The following is a 13,507-nucleotide window of genomic DNA, read 5'->3' as shown; positions in this document are numbered from 1 at the left end:
GAAGTGGAAAGATGTTAATTATAGCACTGGATTGAGCAGTAAATTTGAATCTTGCTGCAGAAAGTTGTTGAAGCATTCAGGCATCATAATTTCTACTGAAAGCACATTTGGATGCTGTGAAATTATGAATAAGGAGAAAGAAACTGAACATATTATAAAATCATAAAATTTGGTCTAATTTAGTTTTGGAATCTTTATTCAGTTGTTTCATTTAGCTTGTAGCATTTGAATTGTACCATTTCAGTTGAGCAGTTTTGTGACACCGGCTGATTGTTTGTGTTTTGAATTCATTGAATCCCATTGCAGAAAGATTTGGAAGTTGGTGCCAAAACTGGAACAGGTTTATAATTACTCAAAACCTATAGGTATTCCCAACATTATCTTCTCGCCTCATCTCACTTCTTGGGCAAGGATCTGCAGGACAAGAGCATGAACAATATCATCCTCATAACCAGCATTGCGTGCTTTGTTAACTCATCTTTGTCACCCTTTCTCTTGACATGACCATGTAGTAGTTGTATACATGAATAAGCTATTTAAACTGTTTTGCTGGTTATGGCAACTCAAAATTAATTACTGGGGAGATGAGAGCCACTACCTATTGTTCCCACCACAAACCCCATTCCCTCGCTAGCAAACTCCTTTTCTTGGCTGATCAAGACTGTTCCCAACCTTGGTGTTGCATTTGATGCTGAGATAAGATTCGGACCACAAACCTACTCCTTTACCCAAGACCACTTCCACCTTCAGTAATGTCACCTTGCCTCCACTTCTGCCTTGGCTCATGTATTGCAGAAACTCCCTTCCATGCCTTGATTGTTCCAACACTGCCCTGCCTTGACCAGCCTCTTATCCTTCACTTCCTGTAAACTTGAATTCATCCAAACCTCTACTGCTCATGTTTTAAGCTTGCACCCAGTCTCTGTCACCCATCACCCTGTGTTTGGTGACCTATGCTGACTTTGAATTCTGCAATACCTAAATACTGTCTACAGGTTTTCAAATCCCTCCAGGGCCTTGCTCTTCCTATTTCTGTAACCTCTTCCAGCTTGACCATCCTCAAAACTCTTATTTTCTTCCAATTCTGACCTTTTGAGCTTCCCCAGTTTTAATCACTACGCCATTGGTGGCTCTCTCTCCAGCTGCCTAGGCCTTAAGCTCTGGAATGTCTTCTTGAACTTTTCCTTGCTCTTTCCTCTTTTAAAATGCTCATTGAAACCTAGCTCTTTGACTAATCTTTTGGCAATCTATATCTGCTTGTGTGGCTTGATAGATCAGTTCTTTAAAGCACCTTTGGGAATTTTAACTTTGCTAACGAAGATGCATGAATACAAGCTGTCCTTGTTACATTTCAAATCCATTTCCTACATCCTTGGAATTGACCCCAGGTCCCTGGTGCTGTTACTCCTTATGACTACCGTAGTGGGTCGGATCTCAAATAATAACAAGACGGAATACAGGAATGAGATAGAGAATCTGGTGAATTGGTGTAGTGACAATAATCTCTCCCTCCATGTCAACAAAACAAAGCAGATTGTCATCAACTTCAGGAAGTGTAGTGGAGAATATGCCCCTGTCACATCAATGGGGAAGAAGTAGAAATGGTTGAAAGCTTCAAGCCTTCAGGTGTCCAGATCACCAACAACCTGTTCTGCCACCGCCCCACCCTCCTCACACCCCATGCTGACACTATAGTTAAGAAAGCCCACCAATGCCTCTACTTTCTCAGAAGACTAAGGAAATTTGGCATGTCAGCTTTGACTATTTCTGACTTTTACAGATGCACCATAGAAAGCATTCATTATGGTTGCATCACAGCTTGGTATGGCTCCTGCTCTGTCCAAGACCACAAGGAACTACAAAAGGTTGTGAATGTAGCCCAATCCATCACGCAGACCAGCCTCCATTGACTCTGTCTACGCTTCCCACTGCCTCAGCAAAGCAGCCAGCATAATTAAGGTCCACGCGCACCCTGGACATTCTCTCTTCCTCCGCCTTCCATCGGGAAAAAGATATATAAAAGTCTGAGGTCACGGACCAACTGACTTAAGAACAGCTTCTTCCCTGCTGCTGTCAGACTTTTGAATAGACTTATCTTGCATCAAGTTGATCTTTCTCTACACCCTAGCTATGACTATAACACTACATCTCTCGTTTCCTTCTCTACGAACTGTATGCCTTGTCTGTATAGCAAGAAACAATATTTTTCACTCTATGCTAATACATGTGACAAATCAAAATTCTTGCCACTGTGCGGCCCTATATTGAAAGGGTGCGTTACTATTTTGCAGCAAATGAAATAACAGTTAAAGAAAAGTGGAAGGTTCTTCTGTTCAATCTGTCGCCCACAGACTTGCAGCTAAGAGAGAAGTCTAACATTGCTCCAGACACTCGCTGCAGCAAGCTCAGAGAATTTGGCGGCCAGCCAAATCTGTTCACTGCAGTGGGATGGGAAAATCCCGCCAACATGAACGGTTACAAAATTCAGGCCGAAGTCTTGAATTGGTAAAAAGCTACTTCAACCCCTTACCATCAATCATTATGTTGAAGTACAAATTTCATTCAACGGTTTGGGTGCCGGGGAGACTGGCTTTGTGGCCAGATTGAGAGGGTTAGTCGAGCAAATTCGGACCAGCTCTAGGAGGATTATTAAGAGACCATTTGGTCCATGCTATAAAAAGCCTCGTCGTACAAAAAAAGTTACTGGCTGAGACCAAAATCTCTTTAGAAAAAGCAGTGGAGGTGGTCCAGCCGAGTGAAATGTGCTGAATAAGGGCGTAAGTGAATTACAAGGCAAGCCCAATGAGTTGAACCATTTATGATGAGAAATGGCTGTTGTGAAGAACAGTCCGAGTATTGGTACGGCAGAGCCCAAAAAAGGAATATAGCAATGAAGGCGGAAGACTGGGAGACTCGAGTAGTATAAAGCTTATACAATTCTCTGAATGGGACCCAATCCTCAAGCCAGATTGTACTGTGGGGATTATAAACTAACAGTCAATCGAGGAGCTCAAATGGACAGCTACCCATTCCTAGAATCGAGGACTTCTTCACCAAACTAGCCATGGGTTTAAAATACATTGTATTAGACCGCAGTCATGCCTAATGGTAGCTGGAGTTGGCTGAAGTTTCACAGAGGTTAGTAACTGTCAACAACCACAAGGGATTCTCCCAGTGTACACATTTATCTTTTGGAGTCTCATCAGTCTGTGTCATTTTTCAGTCTACGATGGAAAATTTATTGCAAGGCATCCTTATCATAGTGGTTTGCCTCAATTACGTTCTAACTGCAGGAGCCTTTCCTGAGGAACACAGATCTAACTTGGCAAAAGGTTTGAGAAGATTTAAAGAAGTGGGTGTCGGGTTGAAATGGGTGAAATTCACTTTCCAGAAAGATGAGGTTACATATTTGCGCTTTAGGGGAGACACTAAATGTTGACGTCCTTTGGAAGATGAAGTTAAAATGATTTAAGGAGGTTCTACTTTGGGGTGTATCAGAGTTAAGGTCATGCATCAGAACGGTGAATTATTAAGGTAGATTTTTACAAAATGTGTCTCCCACCTTAGCCCTACTTCAGCAGCTGTTAAAGGAACATCAGAGTTGGAGGTGGGGAGAAGAACAAAAAGAAGCATTCACTAAAGTAAAGCAAGCTTTGCAGCCATCAGCATTGGCTGGATCAAAGTGCACCACCAAACCAGGTGGTCCCTACAGAAGATTTGGATTCACCAGGATTGGTTACAGAGATCCTGGTTGTAAATGTGGAATCCGAACAACCAACAGTTTCTGTAACCGAGAAGACAGCAGTTGCATAGGAGGATCTCGACTCCGGACTGATGAGTTAGACTTTTCTGACTGGATTCTTCATTTGCAGAAGAGCATAGCATGGAATTGAGACATTCTACCTGGGTCTAGAAGACCCTGTGGAGTGTCGATGTGAGAAGCAGTGCCAATCGGGTACAATGGCACATATCCCGGGTTGGGGAAGCTCCTCCGTTGGAGCCAGGGGGAAATGGAGAATAGTCACATAGTTAGTTCTGTCAGACCCTTGTTTATAAATAACTGTTAATAGTTGGCAATAAATCCTTTTATTCTTTGACCTGCATCGAGTCATCCTTAATTTATTATGCCCATAATTGTTTAGTGGGCGCTGCGGTATCAATTTCTGCTTTTCAGACATTGGTGGTGCCATCTATAGGGGCATCTCTGGCATCCAACAACAGTAATGTCAATAAGCAAGCCAATCATGTTGAAGAATTCTCACGGACAGAAAACCAGGAAATAGCAAACACGTTTTATCATATTTTATAATGTAAAGATAGAAACTTAAATATGAACAACAAACATGATTAGTAACCTAACACCATATTGAACATTCACTCTCTTCACCATTGATGCATAGTGACAGCAGTGTGCGCCATGAACTCGCCAAACCTCCTTCAACAACACTTTCCAATCCCTCTGCCCACCTCAAATGGCAAGGGCAGCAGATGCTTGGGAACACGGCCACCACCTGCAAGCTTTCCTTCAAACCTCGTCATCCTGAATTGAAACTATATCACTGTTCCTTTACTGGCACTGGGTCAACATCCTGCAGTTCCTGCCCTTGTAGCACTGAAGGTGTACCTGCAAAAGATGGACTGCCTTAGCAAGGCAGCTCACCACTGTCTTTTCAAGTGTGATTAGGGTTGGATCATCAACGTGCAAAAAAAAAAAGTGTATTTAAACAATTGAAATAAAATGGAATTCTTACCTTGGAATGAAGAAAAATTATACTTTACAAATATAAAATTTGATTTTCAGGGAAGAAACGTTCCGTCATAATTATGGCTTAAGTATGCTGTTGAAAAGTTCAGTTGTATCTCATTCAACAAAGTCTAACTTCAAAAATTTTTACAGTGAGGATAGAGCAGAGAAAGTGGAAGTTCACATCAATGTTGTGATTTTGAATTAAATTCTATCTGCAAGGATTTCAACAGGGTGCCCTGTGTAGGGCCAGGGTATTAGTGATGGCAACTTGAACATTTAAACTTGGAAATCCTATTGTGCAGACTCCAGGGGTAAGATTTTTCAGAGGGTGAGGTTTTTCCTGCCAACCACTTGAAGCGTCGGTGGAGAATGCATCCCTGCTGATCACAGCAGCTCCATAGCCGTTTAACACGGCTGGAGATGGGATTTTGTTCCTCACTCAGGTAGACGTTCTACCTCAGTTCTCGAGTACCAGAAGCCATGAGGTGCCATTGGTAACACAGGACAGGACCGGGACTACAAACAGACCTAAACAGACAGGGGTGGAGGTGTGTTGGATCTTGATGGAAGGTTTGGGGGAAGAGAACCACTCACAGAACAGGAAGCCTATCCTTCAGTGGGGGTCTGTAAAATTTATCCCAGAAGTTGCTGTCAGTTTTGAGCATAATGGTGACAAATTCTGTCAATTTTGTTGTCCTTACGGTTGCAGATTTTAGAGTAATATTGTCTGCTTCCCAAGGTAGCAAGTGTTGTAATAGATCAGAGGTATTTGTATTTGACTTAATCTCTTCCAATCCTTTATGGGCTTAAATCCATGGTTACTGTAGACTTTATCATTCATTATTACCCAACTTGGGTTGTACTATGAAATGTTTTTATTGATGGGGTGAAGTTTATTTGAATTGGTCTGGACAATGATAGCACATGTGCCGCATTAGGCATGAAATAACTCAAAGGCATCTTCTGCTATGGGTTTATCATGCAAGTGTTAGTTTCCGGATAAGGCAAAATTGATCAAAGTGTTTTTTGTGTGCACACTTGAGTTTATTGCTACTACATTAGTTTCTTTTTGGACTTGTATAAAATGAATCTTTGACATCAACCACCCAGCTCTTTATGGTCCTCATCAATCAGCTCCCAACTCCTCTGGGTTTTGAACAGTGGTCTAAAATGTCACTGATGCCCAACAGCTATTAAACAGCGATTTAATTTTCAGACTGGTAAACACACAATGCAGATGCTGAATATTCGGCACTTTAGTTCTTCTGCACATTGTATCATGTTAACACAAGCTACCTCTTGATTGATTTAACACAGGAAGGCTAAACAGTTCATAGTCATAGAATCCCTGCAGAGCAGAAGGAGGCCATTCAGCCCATTGAGCCAGCACGGACAACAATCCCACCTCACTCCGTACCCTGCTAATCCCCCAAACTAATTTAGCAGGATCCACAGTTGTAGAATTTAAACCATGTTCAGATCAAAAAAAACTCTGTTAAACTAGACAAAGAAGGAAAGTAGTCATAAAACTGATTTAAGATGACCTCAGTGTACAATGTGCAACGTAATAGCGTAGGTATTTTCATGTCCATTACAGGAAGTTGAGAGTTTAAATCTTGTTTGATGTTGTGCAAAAATGATTGAACACTCTAATGTTCTGGAAGCCTCCTTATGGTCAAGGGCCCTGGTTTTATCATAGAATCCCTTTAGTTCATAAGGGGGCCATTTGACCCATCGAGTCTTCACTGACCACAATCCCACCAAGGCCCTATTTCCATAACCCCATGCATTTACCCTAGATAGTCCCCCTGACTCTAAGGGATAATTTAACACCGCTAATCTGCACATCTTTGGAGTGGAGGAGGAAACTGGCACACCCGGAGGGAACCCATGCTGGGAGAAAGTGCAAACTCCATACAGACAGTGACCCAAGCCGAGAATCGAACCCAGGTCCCAGGCGCTCTGAGGCAGCAGTGCTAACCACCCTGCCACTGTCCGTCCTTAGTTTTGTGAAAGCTCCCCATTTGAGGTATTAACTTTGAACTCTGAAAAACAGCATGAATGTGGTTTTCAAATTTCAAATAAGAAAGATCACAAAGTGAGGACCTGACCACAGGGACCCAGAGTTTCAAAACTATAAAAAATATCTTGGTGTAAGATACCACCCTCGGTGAGCTAAAGAATAATTCTGCGCTGAAGCTTTGAGAGAGATTCTCAGAACTTGGTCTATGCTGTTTTTAAAAAAAAACAATTTTGTGGCCTGACTTTGTGTCTCTGCTTTGAAAAATACCATCCATTTTCAATGAGATCTATGGAGAATACCCTTTGTTGTGATCAGCACATAGGCTAAACCTGCAACTTAGATCTCCCGAAAGAGATTCAAAGTAAAATCCCACTTGCTGAGTTTGAGGATTTTTAAAGAAGGTTCCAATGTTATCTGGTCTTTTGTGATTAAATGCTTGTCTTTTCTTTTACAGTGTGTGTTCTATATGTACAAGGAATTGAGACTATACAGTGGAGAGAGGTGAGAAAGAGACTACCCCTGTTGTTAAAATGTATGGTGGGTAAAACTGTTTGGATCTAACTGGATTGGACCCCAATTTTCTTTCTGCCTTGATCACTTTGTCCATGTCTATTGTGCTTCAGTTCCTCCAGTTGTCTATATGGAACATCTGGACGAACATCTTCTTTTGCTAAATGAACAATGGTTACTCCTTGTAAACTAGACCTTTATTAAGCATGAATAGAAATGTAATGCCAAGTTTATCAAAGTAGTATTCTAGCTGAAATTTTCATTTAACCGCGAACAAAGTTCTGAACCAGTACGGATTTGAATGTTGTCTTGATTATGTTGCATGACTTCTGTAAGATTGGGCTACCTAAATTCAATAACTAATCCTTGTAATTTTCTCCATTGGGCCAGGTTCATGTAAACCAGTCACTGATCTGGAGTCAAAGTTGCTACTTTGCTTTAAAAATGCCCATATTGTTGTTGCTGCTTTTTCTCTAGTGTATGAAGGTATATAAAGCAGCGGTAGTTCTGCATTAGGAATTGATTTTAATAATGTACAAACAAAGCTACATTCACTTGAAGAGCATTAACTTGCAGTGCATTTGAGAATGATGTTCATCTATCTTGGGTGCCAAATGGATAGCCAGCTTGCTATCAGGTATCCCAACTCCACCAGGTTTTGAACAGTGGTCTAAACTTTCACTGGTATCAGTTTTTAAGGTAGTTAGCAGCAGTTTTTTTAAAACTTAGTATTTCTTATCACTTTATTAACATTGACATAACTGCTTTTGATTAAATGAATGATGCAAGTGTTGGGCAGATGTTTCATGGGATCCACACAGATTGGGTTTAAGTCCCTTGTGGGCTAGGGGAAGAAAACAAGTTGTAGTAATTCCAATCATAAAGTAGATTGTAGATTCAGAATTAAACAGGTGGCCAGAAGTTTGAATGCAATAATTTTGCACACCACAGAAAGTACTTAGAAAAATGACTTGTAAATGAAAATAAATTTAAAAGATAGACATCAAATGGAAAAAATAATGAAAGATAACACAGATGTGCATAAGATTTTTTTTTGCTGAAGCATAAATAATGAACAGTCAGAAAATCATTGAAGATGAAATATTGACAGTCAATAAACCAATAGAACAAGGGGAATAATGAAGAAAATACAGGAATAAAAATTATTGAAAGGTACTGTGAATAACTAAGGAGTTGTCCTTATTAAATGTTATCATAAATATCATTGCCCTGTACTCTGACCAAAGCAATTCTCATATTATTGCTAGTTTAATGCATATTGGAATATGGATGTCAAAATGGGGTTGGAATTCAGCCTCTTTTTTATCATTAAAATCTGAATTATTCACATTCCAGTTGGCCATCTTTCTGATTATCTGCTAAGATTTTCCCAGGCCATGTCATTGTTTTAATTGCTGTATCATTCATTGCCCAACCCTAAAACACCAAAATCATGTGTTTGAATCTTTTATTGAGGCATATGAAGTTGCATGTCACCATAAAATGTCAAGAAATGTGAACCAAGTGTTTTCTTCTTTGGGTACAACTCCGATGTTGGGCGTGAAAATACACCCAATGTTGTTTCCATTTTTCTGATGTTGTCTCGTGCACAAGTATCCTCCCAATCGCTTGCAGCATTGGCATAAATCCAGTGTAAACAATTAGAGCCCAAGGAATTGACAAACCTATCCCAGTATATTTCTTGAGGTGGAGATGCTGGGGTGGGCACAGAAAAGTCTCACAACACCAGGTTAAAATCCAACAGGTTTATTTGGAATCGCGAGCTTTCGGAGCACTGCTCCTTCGTCAGGTGAGTGGACTTGTATGTAACTCCTACCCAAGATTTTCTGCCTGATCTAATTGAATCATAGAATCCCTACAGTGCAAATGGAGGCCATTCAGCTCATCTAGCCTGCACTGAGAAAAATCCCACCCAGACCCTAACCCCATGTAATCACGAGTGTTTGAAGCGCTGCTCCTTTATTAGGTGAGTCGGGGTCACTTGCCTGATGAAGGGGCAGCGCTCCGAAAACCCGTGATTCCAAATAAACCTGTTGGAGTATATTTTTTCTGTCGGCATTACATTTTAACTCATTTAACCGTCAGTTTTGCACATCTGACACATTTCACATAAAAGCAAAATATTGCGAGTGTTGGAGATCTGGAATAAAATCAAAGTGCTGGAAAAACTCCACGTCTGGCAGCATCTGTGGAGAGAAAAGTGAGATGACGTTTCAAGTCCAATATGACTCTTGTCTGAACTGGCAGGTTTAAGAGCCACAATTAGGCAAGTTTTTCATATGGCTTATTCTTATGTCATAAAAATGAATTCAAAGAAGCAAAGCGAGTTTCAGGATAATGTTTTTAAATGCTCAAATTTGCAAATAAAATGACAGTAAAATGGCTTTGTTCTCTGCTTTGTCTGAAAATCTACTTGACGAAAATTTTTCCAATACCCAACCCCAGCCGAGCGCACAATTGAAGCATACTCATCTGAGAGTCATGGACATGCTTTAATTGTGTTTGCTTAGAAGGGAGGGTTTGATGGGCAGTCTTAAAATATCAAGCGGACTTGGGCATATTGTATAGAATCATAGAAATCCTACAGTGCAGAAGGAAGCCATTCGGCCCATCGAGCCTGCACCGACAACAATCCCACACGGGCCTTACCCCTTAACCCCACATATTACCCTGCTAATTCCCCTGACACTAGGGGACAATGTAGCTTCGCCAATCAACTTGACCCACACATCTTTGGACTGTGGGAGGAAACTAGAGCACCTGGAGGAAAACCACGTGGACACGGGGAGAATGTGCAAGCTCCACACAGACAGTGGCCCAAGGCAGGAATTGTACCCGGGTCCCTGGCGCTGAGGCAGCAGTGCTAACCACTGTGCCACCATGCCCCGTGACATATATAACTCATACCTAACATTTCGCATCAGATAAAATTGAATCATAGAATACCTACAGTGCAAAAGGAGGCCATTCGGCCCATCTAGCTTGCACTGACGATCCCACCTACAGCCTATGTCCATAAGCCCATGTATTCACCCTTCTAGTCCCCCTGACAAGGGGCAATTTTGCATGGCCAACCAACCTAGCCCACGCATCTTTGGATTGTGGGAGGAAGCTGGAGCACGCAGAGGAAACCACACAGATAAGAGGAGAATGTGCAAACTCCACACAGACAGTGACCCGAGGCTAGAATTGAACCCAGGTCCCTGGCGCTGAGGCAGCAGGGCTAACCACTGAGTCATCATGCTGCCCCACATTGGTCCGCATCCAGATGCGGAAATACAAAATAAACACTAAGTCATAAAGGTAACATTGCTGTTGGTAGATACATAGATCAGCATAATTATTTTTCATTGTCATGAAATAACATTGTTTTATCAGTTTGTGAAGGTTTTTATCTGGATGAAAATCAGAGATGGGCTCAAGAACTGTTAATTTACTGAATAAATGCATCTGATTTCTACTAGATGACTAGTAGGACAGGGCAGATTTTCCATTCAATATAACAGCACAAGCAGCAGTGAAAATCCTAGTTTTTCCATGACATTTCTATAACCGCCTTTCATGCTCTGCTATTCTAATATTGGCGCTCCCTTGCTTCCTACCATCAGTGACCAAAAGTGTCGGATGGTTAGCGGATGGTTATTTTCTTCAACAAATTTCTTACAAAGAATCTGAAAAAGATCTCGAAATCATTAGAACCCCCACAGTGCAGAAGGAAGCCACCTGGCCCATCGAGTCTATTGGAGTTCTTTGAAGTAGCCACATGCTGTGGATAAACATAGAACATAGAAAAACTACAGAACAATACAGGCCCTTCAGCCCACAAAGTTGTGCCAAACATGTCCCTACCTTAGCGATTACTAGGCTTACCTATAACCCTCTATCTTACTAAGTTCCATGTACTCATCTAAAAGTCTCTTAAAAGACCCTATTGAATCCACCTCCACCACCGTTGCTGGCAGCCCATTCCAAGCACCCACCACCCTCTGAGTGAAAAACTTACCCCTGACATCTCCTCTGTACCTACTCCCCAGCACCTGAAACCTGTGTCCTCTTGTGGCAACCATTTCAGCCCTAGGAAAAAGCCTCTGACTGTCCTCTCGATCAATACTTCTCAACATCTTATGCACCTCTATCAGGTCACCCCTCATCCTTCGTCTCTCCAAGGAGAAAAGGCCGAGCTCACTCAACCTATCCTCAGAAGGCATGCTCCTCAACCCAGGCAACATCCTTGTAAATCTCCTCTGCACCCTTTCTATGGCTTCCACATCCTTCCTGTAATGAGGTGACCAGAACTGAGCACAGTACTCCAAGTGGGGTCTGATCAGGGTCCTATATAGCTGCAACATTATCTCACGACTCCTAAACTCAATTCCTCGATTGATGAAGGCCTGTACACCATACGCCGCCTTAACCACAGCCTCAACCTGCACAGCTGCTTTGAGCGTCCTATGAACTTGGACCCCAAGATCCTTCTGATCTTCCACTCTGCCAAGAGACCTACCATTAATATTATATTCCGCCATCCTATTTGACCTGCCAAAATGAACCACCTCACACTTATCTGGGTTGAACTCCATCTGCCACTTCTCCGCCCAGTCTTGCATCCTATCAATGTCTTGCTGCAACGTCTGACATCCCTCCACACTATCCACAACACCTCCAACCTTTGTGTCATCAGCAAACTTATCAACCCATCCCTCCACTAAAGGGGAACCGATGGAGAGATTTCTAGAATGCATTTGATAAGGTGCTACATCGAAGGGTTTTGTGAAAAATGGAAGCTCTTTGGGTGGGGGTGAGGGTTTTGGGAGGGGGGCATTAACCTATTGGCTTGGATTGGTGATTGGCAAGCTAACACCAGGTTTAAAATACGAGTCCTGAACACTGCCTTCTCTTCCTCAAATTGAATGTAAAACTTAATCATTTTATGATCACTGCCACGTTAGGGTGTCTTCACTGTGAGGTTTTCAATTAATCTTATCTCATTACACAATACCAGGTCTAGTATAGCCTGCCCTCTGGCTCCAGAACAAAACTATCTCTCAAATGTTCTATGAGCTCCTCACCTACATTATCTTTGTCCATCTTTTTTTTTCCAAAGTGTTTGTAAACTCCCCTATGATTACTGTATCTAACAAGCTCTGATTATCTCTTTCATACTCTGTCCTCCCCACTCCCATAAGCAATTTTGCCTTTATCGTTTCTCACCTCAGCCCAAACTGCATCCACGTCCTGGTTGCCTGAACTTGGGTCATCCCTCTCTATAGTGCTGATACAATAATTAATTAACAGTGCCACCCCTTCACCTCTTAATTTTCTATCCTTACTATGTGCCACATACCCGTCGATATGAAGGTTCCAATCTATGTCATCCTGTAGTCATGTCTCTGTAATGGCTTTCAGATGGTACTTATTAATTTCTATTTGTGCTATCAATTCATCTGTTTTTTTTTGTTTTGAATACTACATGCATTTAGAAACGAAGCCTTTTAGTTTGGTCCTTTTTACTATTTTTGTAGCATTTAGTCTTATCTGCTAATTTACTCTTATACTTTGTCCCTTCCTGTCACAGTCTATTTATCATTTCCCATTTTAGTACTGTCAGGAAGCAGCGATAGATTACTTAACCTATGTTTGTATTGTTGGATATTAGAAATAAGATATTTAAGTGAATTTAATTGTGTTTGCATGAAAGAAGTAAATCTCTATGTAGACTCATGTTAGATGAAAGTGTTTATATGTATGGGGGTTTAGTTTTCATTTCAAACTCTGCCTGCATTGTGATTTCAGAGTTTACAATATGAAAAGTAAACGAGCTTGGAGAAGGGTTGAGCTGTTGCTTAGCAACCAGGGGCCACCTTTAAGTTAAGGACCACAGCTGATAAGTGCAGACCTGGTGAGGTCAGCTCGTAAGAAGCCACCTATCTGGAGCAATCCTAAGATTGGTGAGCTTTGTACATTCGTGTGAAGCAGTTGTGTTCTATTGGTCCAGCTGAGTACCCGAGGAGATTGTGTGGAGGCTTGAATGAATGTGGCAATTCGAGGCAGAGGAATACTGAAAGGTGAGTTGAAAATCATGGAAGTTGATCTTGTTGAAAACAGCTGAGAGAAAGCATAGTTTGAATGGAGATTCATTTTGATGGTGGAGTTTGGGAAACACCGGCATGGAAGCTGGAATCCAGTGAGACCAGAGTGGGATCACA

At 41.6% G+C, this 13,507-nt stretch overlaps 1 protein-coding gene across 3 annotated transcripts in view; it reads left to right on the top strand.

The window, feature by feature from the left end:
- LOC144479268 (copine-8) overlaps positions 1 to 13,507 on the top strand; it is a 652,766-nt gene that overhangs the window by 76,027 nt on the left and 563,232 nt on the right. For all 3 annotated transcript variants that reach the window (XM_078197938.1, XM_078197940.1, XM_078197939.1), the window contains exon 3: positions 7,225 to 7,271. In XM_078197938.1, coding sequence (XP_078054064.1) covers positions 7,225 to 7,271 — 47 coding nt within the window. The remainder of the gene's footprint in view (positions 1 to 7,224; positions 7,272 to 13,507) is intronic.

This window comes from Mustelus asterias, chromosome 25, assembly GCF_964213995.1.
Source record: "Mustelus asterias chromosome 25, sMusAst1.hap1.1, whole genome shotgun sequence".
Lineage (NCBI taxonomy): Eukaryota > Metazoa > Chordata > Chondrichthyes > Carcharhiniformes > Triakidae > Mustelus > Mustelus asterias.
The sequence above is the reverse complement of the archived record's forward strand: the minus strand, read 5'-3'. Positions and strand labels throughout refer to the sequence as shown.